Source organism: Thunnus maccoyii, chromosome 13 (genome assembly GCF_910596095.1).
Source record: "Thunnus maccoyii chromosome 13, fThuMac1.1, whole genome shotgun sequence".
NCBI classification, from domain to species: Eukaryota; Metazoa; Chordata; class Actinopteri; order Scombriformes; family Scombridae; genus Thunnus; species Thunnus maccoyii.
In genome coordinates, this window is record NC_056545.1 from 25,081,219 (window position 1) to 25,101,517 (window position 20,299).

Sequence of the window (20,299 nt, forward strand, 5' to 3'; positions counted from 1 at the left end):
CTCCCAAAGCCAAACACACTTGCTTCAATGCTGGTAATGAGGTGTGAACCTTTGATTTGATTCTTTTTTAAAAAAAATACTTTTAGTTTTAGTTTCTTTTAAGGACACAGAACAGATGGGGCTCTGAGACAAGACATCACAATCAGTAAAAGAAAAGAGCACAGGTTGGAGAGAGTCACTATTATTGTAACATTTTTCATTTTTCACTCTTTTACTCACAACTTCTTACCTACATATGTAATATTTTCAGGCAAACAACCTGCATGTGTTATAAACCTCTTAAAGTTTTTCAATAGAGAAAACAAGTAGCACTCATCATGAGTATCAATTGTAACAGTGTGAGCTACGGTTGTAACACAGCTAAAAAACAGCATTAAACAAATAGTTTTCATGGCAAATCAACAATATTTCAGTGAAGCAACTCTTTCTATGTTGATTTCATGCCATGGATGTGTTCAGATAATGCATACAACAAAATGATATTATTAAAACTTACCTGATGTACCAGTTGGCGCATTTGTGTTCTTCCTTGTTGGCAAGTACATTAATTACATCTACATAGTTTGTGAATTGGATTGATGGAAGTTGTAAAAATACTATACAGCCCTAATCTGATTTAGAATATAATTGAATGACATCTGACTGAACACAGAGTATTGGCCAATACAGCGCATGCTTTTTGGGGAGGCCCATGTGTAATAATGCCCTGAGTCCTGGAGGGTCAAAAATGTAGTAACACCCTAGATCACTAAGCTTTACATTCTATGCTATAACCACACAGTGCAGTCCACCAGCAAACAAAGGGGAACATTAATCAAGCTGTGCTAACAAATCCAGGCAGTTACAAATGTAACATGTTACAAATGAGGTCCTGGTTGCGCCCATGCTTTGTCCTTCCTTACAGACCAGAACTAGCATGCATGACATATGAAAACTATGCTAACTGATGAAGAACAGATACATGCAGACAACCATGTGGATTTTAGCTGCACAACATACAAGCACAACTTTATATTTGAAAAATACTTCTTGATCTTAATTTTTACTTACTTTGAGCTAAACTGGTTTTTCCCGCCACCCTGCAGAGAGGACGAATCCTGTTGATATTTCTTAGGGATGTTTGGTACTACACAGGCCACATGCTGACATGATGATGGCATTTACATAGCGTGTGTGTGTGTGTTACAACTGTAACATGTTAACTTTAAGGCAACTCTCCCCTACAGTTCATAATGCATTTACATGGAGCCCATCTGAGGTCAGCTGAGAAAAAGAAGCTATCATGTGTAAATCTGTACTCTCAGTTTAGAAGGCTTATAAAATATGCTCTTGGATTACAAAACCATGCCCTTGGATTTGCAATCCACATGCTGACTTTTGGACTTTTTTGGACTTTTCACAGTGGTCATTGTATAGTTTATTTATTGTACCTTTCAGTTTGAGGCTAGTGGGGAAGCAGCTAATGTTAACTTCCCGGGCTTACTTGTTGGGAAAACTTTGTGTCACAACAATGTGAGATACTACTTATCCAGTTATGAAGCATCAAACAGGGTGAAGACAATTTACAATTTCAAAAAATATTTAAAAATAAAAAATGTATATATAATTAATAATATTATAATTATATTATAATATTTTAAAATAATTTACATTTTTTAAAAAGGTATTCCACCCTGTTAGGGACATATACATAGTTATTACAAAATAAAAATACTGTAAATATTAAACCTGCAGTGTGGAGCTTTTACATATGAATGAATGTTCGTTACATTCAAGCCCTTTCCAGATGACTTCACACAATGCTGATTAAGCCTATCACCACCAGGTAAATCCCTATATTTCACAGTATATTGTACTGGAATCTGGTGTCAGGTTTGACATTCCCTCGCTGGCTGGATGAATGCATACTGGCGTTAGAGACTTCCACTGGCCAAGTGGCTAACTTCTGGTTAGCTCTCTGCTAACTTGAATGGGGATAGAATAATTTAATCGTGCAGCTCTTCTAGACTTTACACATGTTATTGGAGTCATTTTACAAAGGTTGTGTGAACAACATAGCGTTGGAACAGGCTACGGCCAAGCCTATGACATAAGCACGTGTTCACAGTGTTTTTGTAATTACCCTCACTGCCAGAAGGGGCAGATGAACGTCCTGCACTACAGCTTTAAACAATAATGAGCTTTACGTGGATAGTATATGTGTCTTATGCCATCATAGTATTTTTTATTCTTGAAACAATAACAAAACAATTATTCATGAATAGAATATGTCTTGATTATTAAGAGCCGGTACGTTTTTAGACCCATTTTTGTCGATGGTAAATAAAAAAAACATATCTATGCTGTTAATGCTCCTCACCTCCCAAAATTACACAAAAATGTGCCAAACATTGAATGTTGCTGTCAAATTGTTATTTAAAAATTACTTGTCCAAGAGGGTGAAAAACCAGTGTTAACAGGTTCTAACTGTGGATGAGTTTTCCCTCATTGTCCTGCATACTTTGTCATCTGCAATGTGTGAAACTGCACCTATATAATAATGTTTCAAAACAATCTCTTTTTTTTCCAGATGTCCTTGCGATGTGCAAATTGGGGGAGGGTCACAACAAATAGCTTTGTGTGTGTGGCTCCTTATCACAATCAATCATGATGACAAATGGCAAAACAATTCTCTGATCAGGTGGACAGAGAAAGAATTATATATTAGCGAGGACACACAGAAGAAATTGTGTTTTATTTATTTGATTAAAAATAAAGATGCTGTAATTCATCATGTGATTATAATTAATTTCTTAAAGAAATACAACATTTTGGCACAAAACAAGTGATACATTCATCAATTAGAGTATCTGGCAGAGGTAGTGGCAAATATAAACCTTGAATGTTGCTTGTAAAGTTATAAAAACAGGACCTGCCAAAGTCCTATTATTAACTTGTAGGTTTAACAGACATGCACAAATCGGGTCAGTACAAAAACATGAACACCGAACAATGATTAACAAGTAATAACAAACAAACACATAAACCATCACAAGGAGGAACAGTAATGGACAGGGATGCCCTTTTTTGTGGTTTGGCTCTTTTGTTCGTACCTCCATGTTGAGTGATCTACCTGTAAAGACCTTTTATTGAGGGTCTGCGGTCCTTTGATCAGGCACAGTACCTGATTGTCAGCGTATCAGCTGATGTCTTTTCACAATACATGGAGGGTTTCACTCCAAGTCCAGCACCCTGAGACTGTACACTAAGCGGAACGAGGGAGGCCGAGGACTGGTGAGCCAACATCCAGGAATACATCAGGAAGACGGCCCCCAAAGATGAACTGCTAAGTGAATACCTCAGACAGCAGAAACCTGATGATGCAGAGGAGGAGGAGGAACCATCATGGAGGGACAATCCCCTACACGGCATGTACCACCGACAGATAGAAGAAGTGGCTGATATCAAGAAATCCTACCAGTGGCTGGAAAGGGCTGGACTGAAGGACAGCACAAAAGCACTAATCATGGCAGCACAAGAACATGCACTCAGTACAAGATCAATAGAGGTGGGGATCTACCACACCAGACAGGACCCCGGGTGCAGGCTGTGCAAAGATGCTCCTGAGACAGTTCAGCACATTATAGCAGGGTGTAAGATGAAGGCAGGAAAAGCATACATGGAACGCCATAACCAAGTGGCTGGCATAGTGTACAGGAACATCTGCACTGAGTATGGGCTGGAAGTCCCAAGGTCACAATGGAAGACACCTCCTAAGGTGGTTGAGAATGACCAAGCCAAGATCCTGTGGGACTTCCAGATCTAGACTGACAAGCTGGTGATGGCTTACCAACTGGACATCGTGTCAAACAACAGAAGAAGGCAGTAGTGATAGATGTAGCAATCCCAAATGACAGCAACATCAAGAAGAAGGAACACGAGAAGATCGAAAAATACCAAGGGCTGAAAGAGGAGCTAGAAAAGATGTGGGGAGTAAAGGCAACAGTGGTGCCAGTGGTAATTGGAGCACTGGGGGCTGTGACCCACAAACTGAGAGAGTGTCTCCAGCAGATTCCGGGTACAGCATCTGGGGTCTCTGTCCAGAAGAGCGCAGTCCTAGGAACAGCTAAAATACTGTGCAGAACCCTTAAACTCCCAGGCCTCTGGTGGAGGACACGAGCTTGAGGAAGACACACCACCACCCCCCATGGGAGGGGGGTGAGAGGAAGATTATTATATATCGATCGGCCAAAACATTAAAACCACTTGACAGGCGAAGTGAATAATATTAATATTAGGCAGCAAATGAACAGTCAGTTCTTGAAGGTGATGTGTTTGAAGCAGAAAAATGGGCAAGCATAAGGATCTGAGCGACTTGGACAAAGGCCAAATTGTAATGGCTAGATAACTGGGTGAGAGCATCTCCAAAACGGCAGGTCTTGTGGGGTCTTCACGGTATGCAGTGGTCAATACTTGCCAGAGTGGTCCAAGGAAGGACAACCAGTGAACCAGTGACAGAGTGATTATGGGCACCTAAGGCTCACTGATGCATGTGGGAAGCAAAGGCCAGCCCATCTGGTCTGAACCCTAAGAAGAGCTACTGTAGCACAAATTGCTGAAAAAGTTCATTCTGGCCATGACAGACGTGTCAGAACACACAATGCATCACAGCTTGCTGCGTTTGGGGCTGAGTAGCTGCAGACAAGTCAGAGTGCCCATGCTGACTACTGTCCACTGCCGAGCGATGGAGTGATGGAAGAAGGTGGCCTGGTCTGATGAATCATGTTTTCTTTTACATCACATGGACGACCGGGTGCGTGTGCATCATTTACCTGAGAAGAGATGGCACCAAGATGCAGTATGGGAAGAAGGCAAGCCGGCGGAAGCAGTGTGATGCTCTGAGCAATGTTCTGCTGGGAAACCTTGGGTCCTGGCATTCATGTGGATGTTCCTTGGGCATGTACCACCTACCTAAACATTGTTGAAGACCAAGTACACCCCTTGATGGCAACAGTATTCCCTGATGGCAGTGGCCTCTTTCAGCAAGATAATGCACCCTGCCACACCACAAAAATCATTCAGGAATGGTTTGAAGAACATGACAAAGAGTTCAAGGTGTTGCTTTGGCCTCCAAATTCCCAAGATCTCAATCCAAACGAGCATCTGTGGGATGTGCTGGAAAAACAAGTCAGATCCATGGAGGTTCCATTGCACAACTTCAAGGACTTAAAGGTTGAAGGTTGAATTCCTGCCCCCCCAAAAGTTTATATCACTTCCCTTCCTGAAAATGGTCTCAATGGAATTGTAGTCTTCTTTGGAAGGTGAGAAAGTACATACTAACAGGAAGATGACTTCAGGGACACACACAATGAAGAAAAAGGTAAAAAAACAACAACTATAGTTTCACCTGATTTATATGCTATGATTAGAGGCAGTTTAGCTTAAACTATAACATAATTAAAGACTATTTTGAGGTTTTTTATCGTTTCATGGTTTATAGTTCTTGTGAAAGTTGATTACTTTGCACTGAGGACACGATAAAATTGAATGCATATATCAATTACTTGTCAATCGATTGTCTATTATCCCTGTTTAAGTGATAAAGAAGACCTAAATATATAATTTAAGCTGTTTATTATAAATATGTGACTCATTTTAGAGAAAATATGAGTGAGTAAATCATAGGGACAGAAAAGTCACTGTATAACAGGGACGACCTGGCATGGATTCTTAATTCGAGGGTTTTTAAACCGAGAGTATAGATTTACACATAGATCTTTTTTCTCTCAGCTAACCCCAGGGGGGCTCCGTACATTTAAAAGGGTTCAGACAGAAAAAAGAAAAATAGCTGAAATCTTGGTGATTATAGCACTCCCATTTTCCCAGTTTTTATCATCTTCTCTTTTTGAATTTGAAGGGTTTTTTTTGAAGTTGTCATTTTTTCCATGGAGCAAATAGAGTTGATTATGTTGATAATAGGGCAGTGGTGGGAGGGTTCCTCTGGGGCATTTTGTAATTGTTTTTTTTTAACTTGGGGCCATAAAACGTTCAAAACATATGTGTCACTTTTACTAAAAAATAGAAATCCGATTTCAGGTCCAGAATCTCTGAAACTAAATGTTTCACTTCTCTCCAAAAAGACTCAACATATAAATAGGACCATAAAATATGTGCATGGTCCACCGAAACCGATTCACACTCCAGCAAGGGTGCTGAGACTCACTAAATTTGGACTTCTGCTTAGGGGTAATAAAGAAACGGATCAAGTTTTTCGAGCAGAAATCTCTCCAAAACAAGGAGTTAGTTAAAGTATATTATTTGATTCTGTCATAAAACATTATAAAACACACACGTGTCCGAGCAGCACTTGAACGCAGCATGCGTCGATACAGGAAGCCTTGAAACTTTTTCGTGGTAAACCTGTTATCCTCGTCACACACACACACACGGTGCGCGCCTGTCACTTGTATATGAGAGGAGCAGAAGATGTTTAAAAAGTAAAGACTCTCAGACTGCTTAGTTGTGAGACAGGAGGACAGAGGAAGGAGGATATATGCGACAGACACGCTGCTGACTGTCGGTGAAGACTTAACATTTCTCTCTGTTGCTTTACGAGCCTGCGTTTGGCGGAAAGCCCGGTGTGAACAGCGATATGTGGGAACAGGAGGAATTTGCAAAACATTGGAGGAATGAATTTCCCGACGGCGAAGTCCCCCAAATGAACCTGAACTCTGTGGAGGACATCGAGTCGGAGCTGGAGGCATGTAAAACCAACCTGAAGCAGCTCCAGAAAGCTTTGGCGGAGGAGAAATTCAAGGTGATCTACCTGCAGACCACCGTGTCTCGACAGAAGAGGAACGACCCGGAAAAATTTGGAGGCAAAGACGAAAACTTTAACGCGGACACATTGGCCTCTAAGACGAGGGACACGGGGAAACCACAGCGTGACGGCGAGAAGCTACCTGACTTTGGAGGAGGCGTGAAGCTCTACGCCACAGGTAAGACGGCAGGGATCACCGGCAGCTCCTTCGGCCATGAACGGAGCAGGTTCAGCGGCAAGACAGGTAAGCCCGTCCCTATCCCTGTCCCGCCACTGAAACCCACCTTTCAGAAAGGGAGCACGGTCCCGACCAGGGTCCCCCAAACCAACGATAACGAGGAGGGCAGCGACCGAGAATACGAGGATGCGGAGCTGAATGACAATTTCGTGAGGAATAACTTGTTGGCACCAAAGATTCACGTCGCCAGGGACAGCCAGAGGACGCCCAACACCTTCCGGGACAACCGGCGACCTTGCCGCCACAGCAGAGATTTTGACTCCGGCGATGACGGCAGGCTGTCCCCATCCTTCCCGCATATTACCCGCAGAGCCTCCCGCGGCTCCGGCTGCAGCACCCCTGACAGGAGGAGCGATGGGTACCTGAGCTCAGACCATGATGACTCCTCTTCTGCAGGTACTGATGTTCATTTCAATATTACCACTGCTACCATTACTGATGATAAAATGAGAAACAAAAATATAAACACATAATACTACTACAACTAACAAAACTCAACATAACAGTGCAATCAATGAGTCTTGATTCTACATCAATGGTTCTCAAACTTGTTCATGTCAAGGACCCCTAAACTGACACAAATTAGACCATGGACCCCAATTAGATAAGATTTTGTCTCGGGGTCCCCCATCTGATAAGAGTTTTGCTTTTAGATGTTTTATTACAGAACGTGTATGAAACCGAACCAAAACTAGTCATGCACTGTCATTGTGCTACTTATGGATGGAATTATAGTGAAAATAAATGATTCCCTCTGGAACCCCCTCAAGGACCCCTTGGGGTCCCAGGACCCACTTTAAGAATCACTGTTCTCAGTGGAAAACTCAGGATGGTCCTTAATACATTGTAAGTGTGGCAAATGGCAACACGTAAAGGCACATATACTCCAAAATAAGTTAAATATGGTATTTTTTTCATTGACAAAATGTTGACAATCAATGCAAACAAATGTAACGTTTGACTTTGATCGCCTCTGTATGCACAGACTGACAAGTTGCTCAATATTTTAGTGCAGTCTCATTCACTGTCCTGCAATACACCATCAGCTGCTATTGATCAACAATGTTAAGTGATTTATTTATTTCTGGCTCTTGTTTCCTGCCGTGACTAGCCAGCTCCTCCATTTGAAGCGGACATCATGAAACAAAGAGGTCCTACCTAAAAGTTTGGCTCAGGACCAGATTTAAAGTGAACTACATGCTCTGTTGTTGTAGATATCTGAGCTGACTTAAGGGAAATGCCTGTTAGATGCTCGCTTACAGTAACACAAAGTCTGCTGCAACATGACACTTTCCAGGTAGAGGCAGAACAGGAAAAGTAAGCAACTACAATGCAGACAAAGAAGTAAATTCCTGCTCCAGCATCTCTTTGTCTTTGTTTCACTTCATCTTGTACAGTAGATTAGTGGTTTACCTCAGACCGTGCCCGAGGTACAGATAAAGCATGTGAACAGAGAGCTTGTAGGCAGTCATGTTAGCATACACTTTGGTTGTGTGAAGCAGAGCCTGGCGTATGGGAACTAGGTTCTGTGGCTAGATGAGAAAAAGTCTTTCTGTACAAAGATCAACACAATTCAAAGTATTTAGTATGAAAGTCTTTATTACTGTTTTTGAACACAAATGAGGGCTACTTAAATCAATATTTCAAAAACCCTGTGGGCTTACCTATGGTAACAAATGTCTCTTGTGTAGATCGGGCCAATGTTTCCATAAATATTACAAATCCAGTGTTTTGACATCTTTGGATCTTTTTTTGTTTTTGCTGCAGACAGCAAAAAAAAAAAAACCCAAGTTGCTGCAGTCTGATCATTTCATCACTGACACTAGTCACTTTCATATGTTGTGAAATGTAGTTCAGATTACGTTTGTGACCATGAAAGTGAATGTAGACTTTTCATCACAATCAAATCTCCCTCTAACTCCTCTGATATGACATCAAGGAGGTGCAGCTTGACGTCATGTCCTGTGAGTGCAGTGGTAGGTTAAGCACTACAAACACATACAGAATGACTCACTGACATTTTAATGAGTAACTACAACTTTGTGTAAAGCCCACAGACAAGCGTAAGGTGGCTTTATGTGTCAGTGCATCAGGAATACATGTGTTCAGGTGGAACAAAAATCAAATAGTTCACTAATGATTTATCAGTAGTTGTAGTTTTATAAGATGTTGTGTTGTTACTCTGGTGCACAAAATCCAATTTCTTCCCAGCCCCTGAAGAAGGGATCTAAGAGATAAAGTAATAACATGAAGACTAACTCAGGAAGCAGCATTTACACAAATGCTTTGGCATTTGTTTGAGACTTCCTCAGGAAAGTGTGGCAATATTGACTGAGATTATCTGGGTGTCATGAGTCAAAAGTGAATGACTAACTTGAACATGTGAATAGATTGAGGAAGGCTTTTTGTGCAGACAAGACATTTTTATGACACATCCTCGTGCCCATGTGTGTCCTGCCCTTTAATATTTGAGGATTATGGGCGGATAAGTACTTTATTGTTAGCTTTTCCTTGTGGCTTCATTGTTTTATGTGTCTGTTTATGGCATTTATAGATAACATAAGTGTGAGTAGCTGCACAGTAAGAGGTCTGAATTATATGAAAGGAGGCTGGGTAGGCTGGATGAGACCCTCAGGCCCTGTGTGCTTCCTCTCAGTAACAACCGGGTACCAGCACTGTGTATACTGACGCCAAGGCTTCTTCTTAATGGAGAACTGATTTGAGGAAGGCACTCAACCTCTGTCGCATTGGATGTTGAAATCATTTTGAGCAAAAGTGGAAAATCATATTTATGTAATAATTGAGGGCTGTCATTTAAAACAACACCTTTGTTGAAATGTCATACTTTATCAAGGAGACACGACTGTAACGAACGACTCTAAAACAAAGTCGTTGGAAATGAGTCGATGTGAAAACCCCTCATGTCTGAGGAGTTGGTCTCATACCTCAAATACAACATCGGACGAACAGAAAGAAAACACCTTCTGTGTTTTCTGACGGTGACACACTGTTTGTGCCTCTGTAGCAGTTTAGGGGATCATGCGTTTTCCCATAAAGCCGTGGGTCAGTGAGGATAAGCACTTACTGTAAGTCGTTTAATCTATTCCATCTTTGTTGTCCGACAGGATATTGATGTTTTGCTCTGACAACTGGGATAATCAGTGGACAGACTTGATTGTGGCTAAAAACAATGGAGGGTTTGTGGAGCTGTGGGAAGAACTAGAGGCTTTTTTGGGGCCTCTGCCCACTTGGCTGTGAGGTCAAGTTTTTTCAATTGAAGCAACAGCAGTTGCCTGGCTCCTGGTTCACTTGGAATTATGGGATGCGGCCCTCTTTTACTCCCACACGCACATGAACACCAACAGTGGGCTCATGCCAGGGGTCTTGCTCATGCTGATGCCTTTTGTGTAATGTGTGTTTGCTGGGAAGAGGTCCATCAGGTCACATGAGTCTGAAGCCATAGGTCTGGCCTCGCTGTATGGTTCCTGATTCACCTCTGATTCACAGCACGGTGTTGCTTTAAACCTGGAGCAACTCTCTGTTATTGTAAGACTGTCGCAATAAGCTTTGTTGTCTTGTCTGATGATTCTGTTGATCCAGAGATCTCACTGAGTGAGTTTGAAAATAAGAAAACAAAGTTTTCGCTGGTGTTTGTTTTGCATTAGTCCCGTCTAGTCATGCCAGCATGCAGCATGCAGACCTCCATCAGATGACTGGAAGAAACACTGCACAGACTTTAGTTTTCAGCTATTCTAGCTATTACAAGCATTTTAATGGAGAAATATCTGTTTTTTTTATTGAGTGAAAGTAAGAGTGAGGTAGAATGAGGGAGCAAATGTGGCTTCAATAGATTGTTTATTTTTAGCCCACAGCAACTTTGATCTGCACAGAGAACTTCTGCACGGTTTCATTTCTGCACGGTTAAGTGTGTTTAGTCATTGTTTAAGTGGTGATAACATTTTGGCTGATGAAGTAAATGTGATAGTTTACATTAAGCTAATTGTGTTTAAATATAAGAGTAGTTTGTTTTATAGGTTGCTTTGTCAACAGAATGGCACGGGTGACTGCTCTGTTTTCTGTTCCTATAATATCTATAATATCAAATCTATAATGCAAAGCACCTGGGTGAGAAAATGACTCCTGCATGAAGTATTTGAATATGAAATTCTTTGTGACTGCTTTTGAGAACAAGCAAAGTCTGAAATGTTCAATATTACAAAAACCTTGTAGGCAAAATGTTAAGATGAGTCATCACTTAAATACTAACTTCTAATAAGAGATATTTTTTTGTGGTAACAAGTATTTTGGCTCTGGACTGTGAATGTATAATTTTGGAATAAAAGTCTTTGGAGTGAAGATCTTATCCAAACATACAATTAGAGAACATCGTGTGTCATGTTAGCACTGCAGGACATAGACTGTGTTTGGAAAGCCAATGTTTGTTGTAAGACCTCATATGAAATTACACAGAAGTTGGTCATTTTCCGAGGAAAGATAATTGTAGAATCCAACACGATTGTGTCAACACAGATAAGAAGGTTGTTTTCATTTTCACTAATCATTTGGGTGCTTTCTGCAGAAGTGCTTTTTGCCATGATGAACTCCCACTGTAATGTAAAGAATAAAACAGTATCACCAGGCAGGCCTGGTAGTACATGCTGTATCATCATCATGGTAGGTTTTGTATGACTTTTCTTGATGATCTTGAATTAGGCACGGCTAGCGTTGATAACTGGGTGTTAGAAGAGTTCTGTTAATATGCGCTCAGGAAGAAAAACTGGGGAACAAACCTGTTTTTGTCACTCTACTCGAGAGTGATTCTTGAACATTAGCTCACATATTTCTTCTCTCCCCTTGGCTCTTTCTTCCCTCAGATAAGCAGGGCTTGTTCAGGCCCGTCTCGAACAGCATGTGCAACAGGGCAGCCGTCATTGTTTCCATGTTAACACTATGTGGTGTAAATGGCAGCTAAGACTATATTGTTTGTTTGTGCTTTTCTCATAAACTTGTGAATTATAGTTTCCAGGCTCTGATGCCTCAGTGTACAGTATGTGCTTTGTACCCACTTCTGGTTTGTAAGTATTATTACTGGACAGCTTGACAGCTCAGTTACTACAGCGTCTTACTACGAAGTGAAGGCTTTACACTGTGGCAGACAGTCCTCTGAGAATGTAATAGATCCCCACAAATCAGGGTAAATCTCTCCAAAAAAACTCTGGCTCATCTCAGATATCTTCTAGGCAACACTGCTGTTAAGCTCATGCAGACACGGTTGCTTCTGTGGTATGTCAGTCTCTTCTCTGCCTTCTTAACAGTAGCACATGGGGCTACACAGGGCTTATACAATTCTTCATATTTTTCAGAGGATACTAATCTAGTGCTGACACTATTAGCCCATGAATTGATGAATCAAAATGTTAGGCTTTGCTACTTTTCTCTGTGTTATATCATTGTAAATATATGTACTGGCTCTGAAGGCCACAGAGTCAGTTGGGGGCTGTTAGTGGACAGATGGTGAGGAGGAAGGCTCCGTGTATCACAGAGGGACCTTCACATCCTCTGTTCTCCAGATTCCAGAACGCTAAAACTCTGGGAGGCACTGCAGGAAGCCTCTGGCTACAAAAAACATCTTTAATCCCACAGGCAATTCATTGCTTTGCTCAAGTCTTAGATACTCAATTTGGGTCTTTTTTCTTAAGGCATGTTTGTTAAATTATGTATAATGTATTTTATTACTTGTAGTTTTCATACTATAGATTAGGACTATTAGATTGGAATAAAATAGATTGGGAGACATCACCTTAGTCTCTTGGAACAATTGACAGATTTATCAACAATGAAAATACAGCTCAGACTGTTTTCAGACATTTTCAGTTCTTCAGATTCTGTGCAAATTTAATTAGAGATAAAATAATGGATAAAGAAGCTCATTAAAGTCTAAGCTTTAATTTGAGGAGGTTTACATCAATATCAGATGATTCGTGTGGCAGATATAGCCCTTTTAACACAGATTGCCCAAAGATTAGGGGTTCAAACATAATTGGACAGATACAAACCCAAGTCATCATATTTGATATTTTGTGGAAAATCATTGTGCAGTCAATGAGTGCATGATAGTGGTGTAACAGTTCATCCGTGAACTGTACGGATCGCCCCCCATGGTTTGGCGTGTATGTGAACCGCGGATTAACTGCAAAATGTAATGTCTCATTGGAGACAAAGTAAACAAACTGCTGTAGCTACAAGTCACGGACAAACAGCGTGTCACTAATGGGGATTTTGAAGAACAATGACCAAACAGGCATCTAAGGGGTCCAAAGTGACATCTGCAGGTGTGTTTACACACTGTTTAGCTGTCTAGCGGTGCACTTTTCCCTGGTGAATGTTTGTTTGGTGGCTCGTTGAACAAGCTGCAGAACAAGACACGTGTTTGTACGTTATCATTAAGTTTTGATGATGTGGACGCAGGCTGTTGTTTCATTCACTACCATGTTCAGAGGAAGAAGGTGTCACGCCTCATATTGCACTTTACTTTAACAATTGAGTATTAGTATTTCATTTAGTTTAAGATTTTATTCAAACATCGGACATCTTGAATGTTGTTTTCATTTAAGACTTTATCTGAAAAATGATCCGAGCTGTGACTCAAAACTGTGATATGATCTGAACCATGAGTTTTGTGATCCGTTGCACCTCTTCTGCCTGAAGTCTTGTTGCCACAGACATCAGCAGACACTTTGTATCTTCCCCGGTGATGCTCTCCGAGACCTTCACCGCAGCCGCCTTCAGCTCTTGCTTGTTGTCTCTCTGCCTTCAGTCTGGTCTTCAGCAAGTGGAACGCATGTCAGTCTGATTGAGATCAGCTGAGTGACTCAGCCATTCGAAAATATTCTACCACTTCACCCTTAAAAGCTCTTTGGTTGCTTTGGCCGTATGTTTCGGGTGGTTGTCCTGCTGAATGATGAATTGTGGTTTTGATGCATTTGGCTGAATGTGAGCACACAGGATGCTCTTATAACTCTGCATTTGTCTTGTGGCTTCTGTCAGCAGTGAAATCATCAATAATGTGAGTGAGCCACTTCCATTGGCAGCCATACATGCCCAAGCCATAACAGAACCACTGTTTGACGGATGAGTTGCTATGCTTTGGGTCATGACCTGTTCCTTTTTCTCTCCAAACTTTCTAATGATTTTTAAATCATTTTGACAGAGGTAGATTTATGTTTCATCAGGCCGTAGAACTTTGTTCCTGGACTCTACCGCTTTCTTTTCATGCGTCTTGAGAACTGCAGCCTGACCTTTCTGTTTTTGAGGCTTAAACCTTAAACCCAGTGTTTGCACTTTGGTGGGGAATCCTCTGAGGTTATGGTCATGAAGTCCTCGCTTGATTACTGACAAGTAAACACATATGTCTCCATCCTGAAGAGTATTCTTAACTTCCTGTGCAGTCATAAACAGGTTTTTCTTCAACATGCAAATTATTTTGACTTGTGCTCCTCAGTCTACCAGCACATTTGCCATTGCCTGGTTTTCCTGTGCACACCTGCTTTCTTATACAATGTACCCAATTGTTGATTTTGGCAAACCAATAGACTGAAGTTGTGATGAATTGATTCACACCTCAAATTCTGTTACAGTTTCATAATGATGTATTGCCGCTTTGATTTAACACTGTACTGATGCAGGCATCTCGAAGTTCTACCACATGTTGTTCATGAGATGGAAGTATAATTATTTGTATGTTCAAGTAACTTCAGAATAATCCTCCTGTAACCCTAAAACTCCCAAAACCTTGTGTGGTGCAGCAGTGGGATCAACAACAGGACAGTTTTACACATCCTTCAAATCTAAAATGTCCTCAAAGCGAAGACATACAAAGAACCTACAGCTTTAAGTTCTCAAGACCAAAATACTATTTATGGTCTGACTTGTGTTACTAAGGCGATGAATATACCGTGGTGACTGCTGACAGGATGTCTCTGTGATAGCAGAGATGTGGGTTTTGCAGCATCAATGCTTGTTCATGAGATGGATGCAGGAGTATCTCTGTGTGTGTGGGAGCCTTGACCTTAGTTCTCAATCAGAGGTGTGAAATGCAGTGTACATCTAGTGCATGTGCACAGGCACAGTTAGTTATGTAGATGCATATATACTTATATCCTGTTCACTCTAAATCAGTCGTAATTGTTCTATTTGTCATAGCAGTCTACAGTGATAAACCTAAAGGATATGGCTGTCAGTCAGTTTTCTATATTCTTCTTATTGTCAACCAATAAGCGAAACCAACAATGAACTGATCCTACTTACAAGGTTTGTGCGTGTATCCAAAGCCTGATTCTATCTTATTCCTTCCTATAATTTGTCCTTGGAGTCTTTTCTATCGTCATGGTAATCTTTGTTATGAAGGAGCAAGTCACCCAGTGCAAGGGTGTGGCTCACTCACATGTTCGTAATAGTTTTTGGACAACAGTAGGATCAATTCACTGTTATCCTTTTAACCTGGTGATTTAAACAGAACTGTAGTTCCTTGTAAGGTGATTTATTTATTTATTTCCCCCCCCCACCCACACCCTCACCGTCAGTGAAATACCATGCTCCAATGACACACAGCACAGTCACTGTCACCTCTTAAGAGAGTGCTTTGATGCAGTGTTCTCCCGTAGCCGACTGATGTCAGCAGCCTCAGTCACTAACTGCTGAAACTGTGATGAGCAATGAAAGTGGTTTAGGCGCCTGACAAATGCATGATGGTGACTATGATTTATGGAGTCATCAGATAATGTGAAGATTGTCACGGAATGAGATAGAACAAGAAAATTACTGAGGAAAAAAAAAAAACCCCAAACTTTGTTAACACTTGCTGATTTCCCACCACCTTACTGCTCATCAGACATTGGCACACTGCCCTTTGTGTGTGTATGTGTGTGTGTGTGTGTGTGTGTTCATTCCAAGAATCAACAAAGGCGTGGACTTCCCATGGGGTTCGTGATTAGGGACATGGCTACGCTTGAAAGGTTTCCACATTACAAGGAGCAGGGAGGGGTTACAGGCCAGTTGGAGGTGACGGTCATCTTGCCGCAAAAGCCTTTTACTCTCCATCCACCAGCGAAAGCCCCCCCCCCCCCCCCCCCCGCTGCTGTTCCATCTCCCTCGTGACAGGGTTGAGCTGGAATACCCCTCGCTCACCCTCATTTTTAAACAAAGACTAGACAAACAAACTCAGGCCAGCTATCACTTACTGTGTTTCCTTCAGATTAAGGCTTGGAGCTAGGGGTTTGCACGAGGGAATACAGAAGAACAGGAAATGCAAACTCATTCTTAATGTGAAATGCTCTCAGTTCAAGTAAATGCAAGATAAAGGGATGCTGAGAGTGGTGGTTTTCCTGTCAGTTGGCTGATTCACACGGAACCTTTGCAACTCTGCTAAATGAACAAACCACTCAGGTGTCTTAGATGACAGTCAATTATTGTATGAAAAAGCATGTTAGCTCTGAGGCTATCAGGATATGGAAAACACAGGTTACATTTAGCTACAATAACCACATGACTCTACTGACTTCTGGCCTGCAAACTGAGAGCAGAAGAAGAGACTTGCTTCCTCTCATCCTGTCCCCTCTGACAGGTTCTCGGTTTCTATTCTTCTCCCTCGTTCCTATTCTGTTTTTCAGTCCATCTGATTTTGGGCCACACATTAATGTTAGCCCAGTGTGATTCTGATCAGAGCACTTTCTATTTTGGTGGCTAACACTGTGGCTAATACAGGAATTGACTTGTAAGTCTCCCTGCAATCAGAGTGTGAACTACATGTGAATGATGTGAATATCATTATTTCTTGCGCTGCGTGAAGTCACGGCTCGATTCAAAGCGAGACCGGTTCATCTATACTTTTCTATCTTTCATTTTTGTAGGATAGAGACGTTATATAGACGCAGCTCGCATGCAGCCACACACCAAAGGCTCAACTCTGTTTTTTTTATTGTTGACAAACTTCCTCTCGGTCTGAAATCTCAGAAAGCACAAGGACACTTCTGATTGGCTGACAACTGTGGCTGCTATGGAGACCCCATTGTGGTGTGTGTGTGTGGTAAAGAGCTGGTGTTTGTGTGTGTGTGCAGTGCATATGGGCTCGCTGAGCCCTGCATTCTTCTCTGACACACTTTCAGTGGATGTCAGCCACATATCGGTTCACTACTAATTTCACAGCTACTCCCACTTTGACTAGGGGGGTTCAGTGCACCAACCACAACTTGATGATGCGGTCCCAGAACTGTTGGGGGTATCGATTCTTGCAGATTCCTGCCTGCAGGACTGAAACTGTGGGTGTGGGTGCATTGCTAATTTTCTCTAACCTCAGCACGTAGTCTGATGTATCCAAAAAATTTGATAAAGCCATCCAAATGTTTCAGTCATGTCCAAATGTATGCATAATTCATGCATCAAGCTTCTGTTCTGAAAATATATACCTCTAATGGTATATAGCCAATGAGCTAATTCAGCTCATTAGCTAATTAGCTCATTAGCTAGAGGTGAGAGCTGGGTAATGACGTGGTAACAACTGGGACCAGTCATAACTTGTTGTTCCACGCCAGACAGATTGTAAAGTTTTCTATCAGTTGGGTTTTTTTTTAATGTTTTGTGTTAATCACTTGTTGCAGAAGGAAGCACAGTGCAATAGTTGCGGCTAGTGGCAACCTCGCTCCAGTGGTCAACATCTGCTGGCTCAGACTGTACAGTAGAGAGAACATAATCTGGGTTTTTGTCCTTTTACTTTGTTCCTTTTTCAGCTGTTTCGTACAAGTTTCATACAGAGTGTTGGCATTTGTTAACCAGCAAATCCTAATGCTTCCTCAAGCCTAGTGCAGTAAAAACAAAGGAGGAAAAAAAAAAACACATCTTGGACTTATGCTTATTTGTTAATGTGCTCTAAACTAACTTGTCGTAAGCCGGCTCCTAGGCCATGACAAATACGGGAATGGACACAACGGATGGCGGTTAAATTAAAGATATCTATTTTAACAAAGTAAACCACTGAAGAAATGACTACATATATGGAGTGTGCCAGTCAGTAACGTCAGTGATGTGAATGTGTGGGCAGTGGTGTGGAAGGTGCTGTGGAGAGAAAACAAAACTAAAACAAAAAGCAAAAGCCTGCAGCTGCTGGCTGGGATGAGTCAAAGTGAGAGAGAGCCTGAACAGCGCTGGGAGTTGGCCTTTTATCCTATGGAGCATTAAGCCCAGGTGCTCTGAGTCTGGCTGCCTGCCATGCCCACATTCACCCGAAACCTTTATGGACACAAAAGAATATAACAGCAACTCATAACCACACCACCATATACATATACAATACATTTAAGGTAGGTTAGGCAGGGGCCGTCCCAAACTCAAACTATATGGGATAACAGTGAATGTTCAGTAAACAAGTTGTGATCGCTCTCTTGCTCTCGTTCTGTCTCTGAATGGCGGGCTTGTGCTCTCCCCGCTGGTGTGTGACGCTCTCATGGTGACAGTGTTGCCATGTCAGATGGCAACCATGTTCAGACCAGAGGAAAAAATGCTTTTCATGGGCTGTCGTGGATCATCACCTCTGTATTAAAGAGATTTGGCTCAGACTTAGCACTTTTTAGCTTTCATAGCTGTCACCACAGGAGATGTTCTCATTACATGACTTTCTTTTTGGGACTGAACACAGCGGTATTCTCTCTCAGCTCTACAAGACACAACTTCTTGCCAAGCCTTTGTCAGTCCCCTCACTTGTGTGTCGCTCTCATGAAAGCTATTTCTGTTGTCGGCCGCACACGGGGGAATTAATGGACCGTTGGCTTTCACTGAAGTATAACTGTTTTATATACCTATGCTAAAAACATTAATGAAGTCTCAGTTCTCTTATCTCAGTGTGCTTTGGTGATTTTCTTAAGGACTTCCTTTGCGATGCTTATCACTTTCACATCTTACTTCTGGGTGGAAATAGAAACAGATGGACAAATAAACAGGTGGATTGAAAGTGTTCATGAACCGCAGTAATGGAAGCCACTTGCTGTTTTAGTTATACAGCAACATAATAATATTATAATAATTTATTCTGTACAAAGACAGTCAGGACGGGAAGGTTTGCTCCCGGTTATCTGATTGTCCGTGTCAGAGAAAGGAAAGAAGTGTTTGAGTTTCAGGTCACAGGAGCTCCCACTGTGGGTATTGAGTGTCATCGCGGTTCCGTGTGGAAACATTAGCTACACCGAGCCCGCGGGTCAAGAGTTAAAAGTACAAGCATAATATTATACTTAGCATGAGATCACTCCAGTAGGAAGTTGTCTATCTTCTATCTAGTTTATCTGCTCGTTCAGTGTTGAGAGACTGTCTGTAGGATCAGACAGTGTTTATTGGTGCGTTCTCATAATTGCTCTCTAGCCACAGGCTCTTGGCAAATGAATTGAGAGCGATACAACACGGCGCCGTTTGCCGTCAGGATGTGATTTAAAGAGACGCTCTCTCCAGCTCTCCTACATTTCAGGATATAGAGGGTGTCGTATGTATACTTTACTCTCTTAAGACATTTGTTTGCTTTCCTCCTGGTATCACATCTGTCCACCCACAGCAGTCTTCTGTTGGTTTGTTCCACTGCTAAGTTGTGGTGAGGTGATGTTAATGCCCCCTCTGTAGTGGCCAGAGTATGACATGTTATTAAGACACCTCATGATGATTAGCATAGAAGAAAGTTACTTGTTTTATCTTGGAGCAGAACTGTAAAGATGATGGGGACACAGAAGAGGTTTTTTAACAGGGTTCTCTGGTTCACAGACAGTCCACACACAACTGAAAACTGATGATCTCGATGAAAGGAAAGAGAGATCTGGACAATGCAGCTTTCGCTCTCTTAATTTGCAGTAAGTGTCCCTCTCATGTGTCACCGAGCGCTGTATCCTGTCCTGGTACAGTCCACCTGACTCGAGAGGTGCAGCGACCGGCCTGCTGGGAGGGAACAAATCCCTCTGCAGCTGCAGCCGCTGCATCAAGCACACTCACCTGCCACACATTATCAGTAGCTGTGTTCATGGAACCTCTTGTTTCCACTAATAATCAGAACTCAATCAAAGCTTTTGTTCATATTTCAAAATATTGTAAGAACTAAAACTAAGTAAACTAACTAAAGATCTAAAATCTTCTTTTTAACATTGAGATTTTGAGTCAAACCTTGAGAAACTCCAAAGAGTTGATCAAAACTATTGAACGCTGCTGGTTTGTGTCACTGTCACATACTGTCAGAC

At 41.7% G+C, this 20,299-nt stretch overlaps 1 protein-coding gene across 1 annotated transcript in view; it reads left to right on the top strand.

Annotated features, from left to right (window-relative positions):
* Positions 1-6,362: 6,362 nt before the first annotated feature.
* The window catches only part of abr (ABR activator of RhoGEF and GTPase), a 131,686-nt gene continuing 117,749 nt past the window's right edge, over positions 6,363-20,299 (top strand). Inside the window, exon 1 of the mRNA XM_042431274.1 lies at positions 6,363-7,433. Within this exon, the coding sequence (XP_042287208.1) occupies positions 6,632-7,433 (802 nt within the window). The 5' untranslated portion in view covers positions 6,363-6,631. The remainder of the gene's footprint in view (positions 7,434-20,299) is intronic.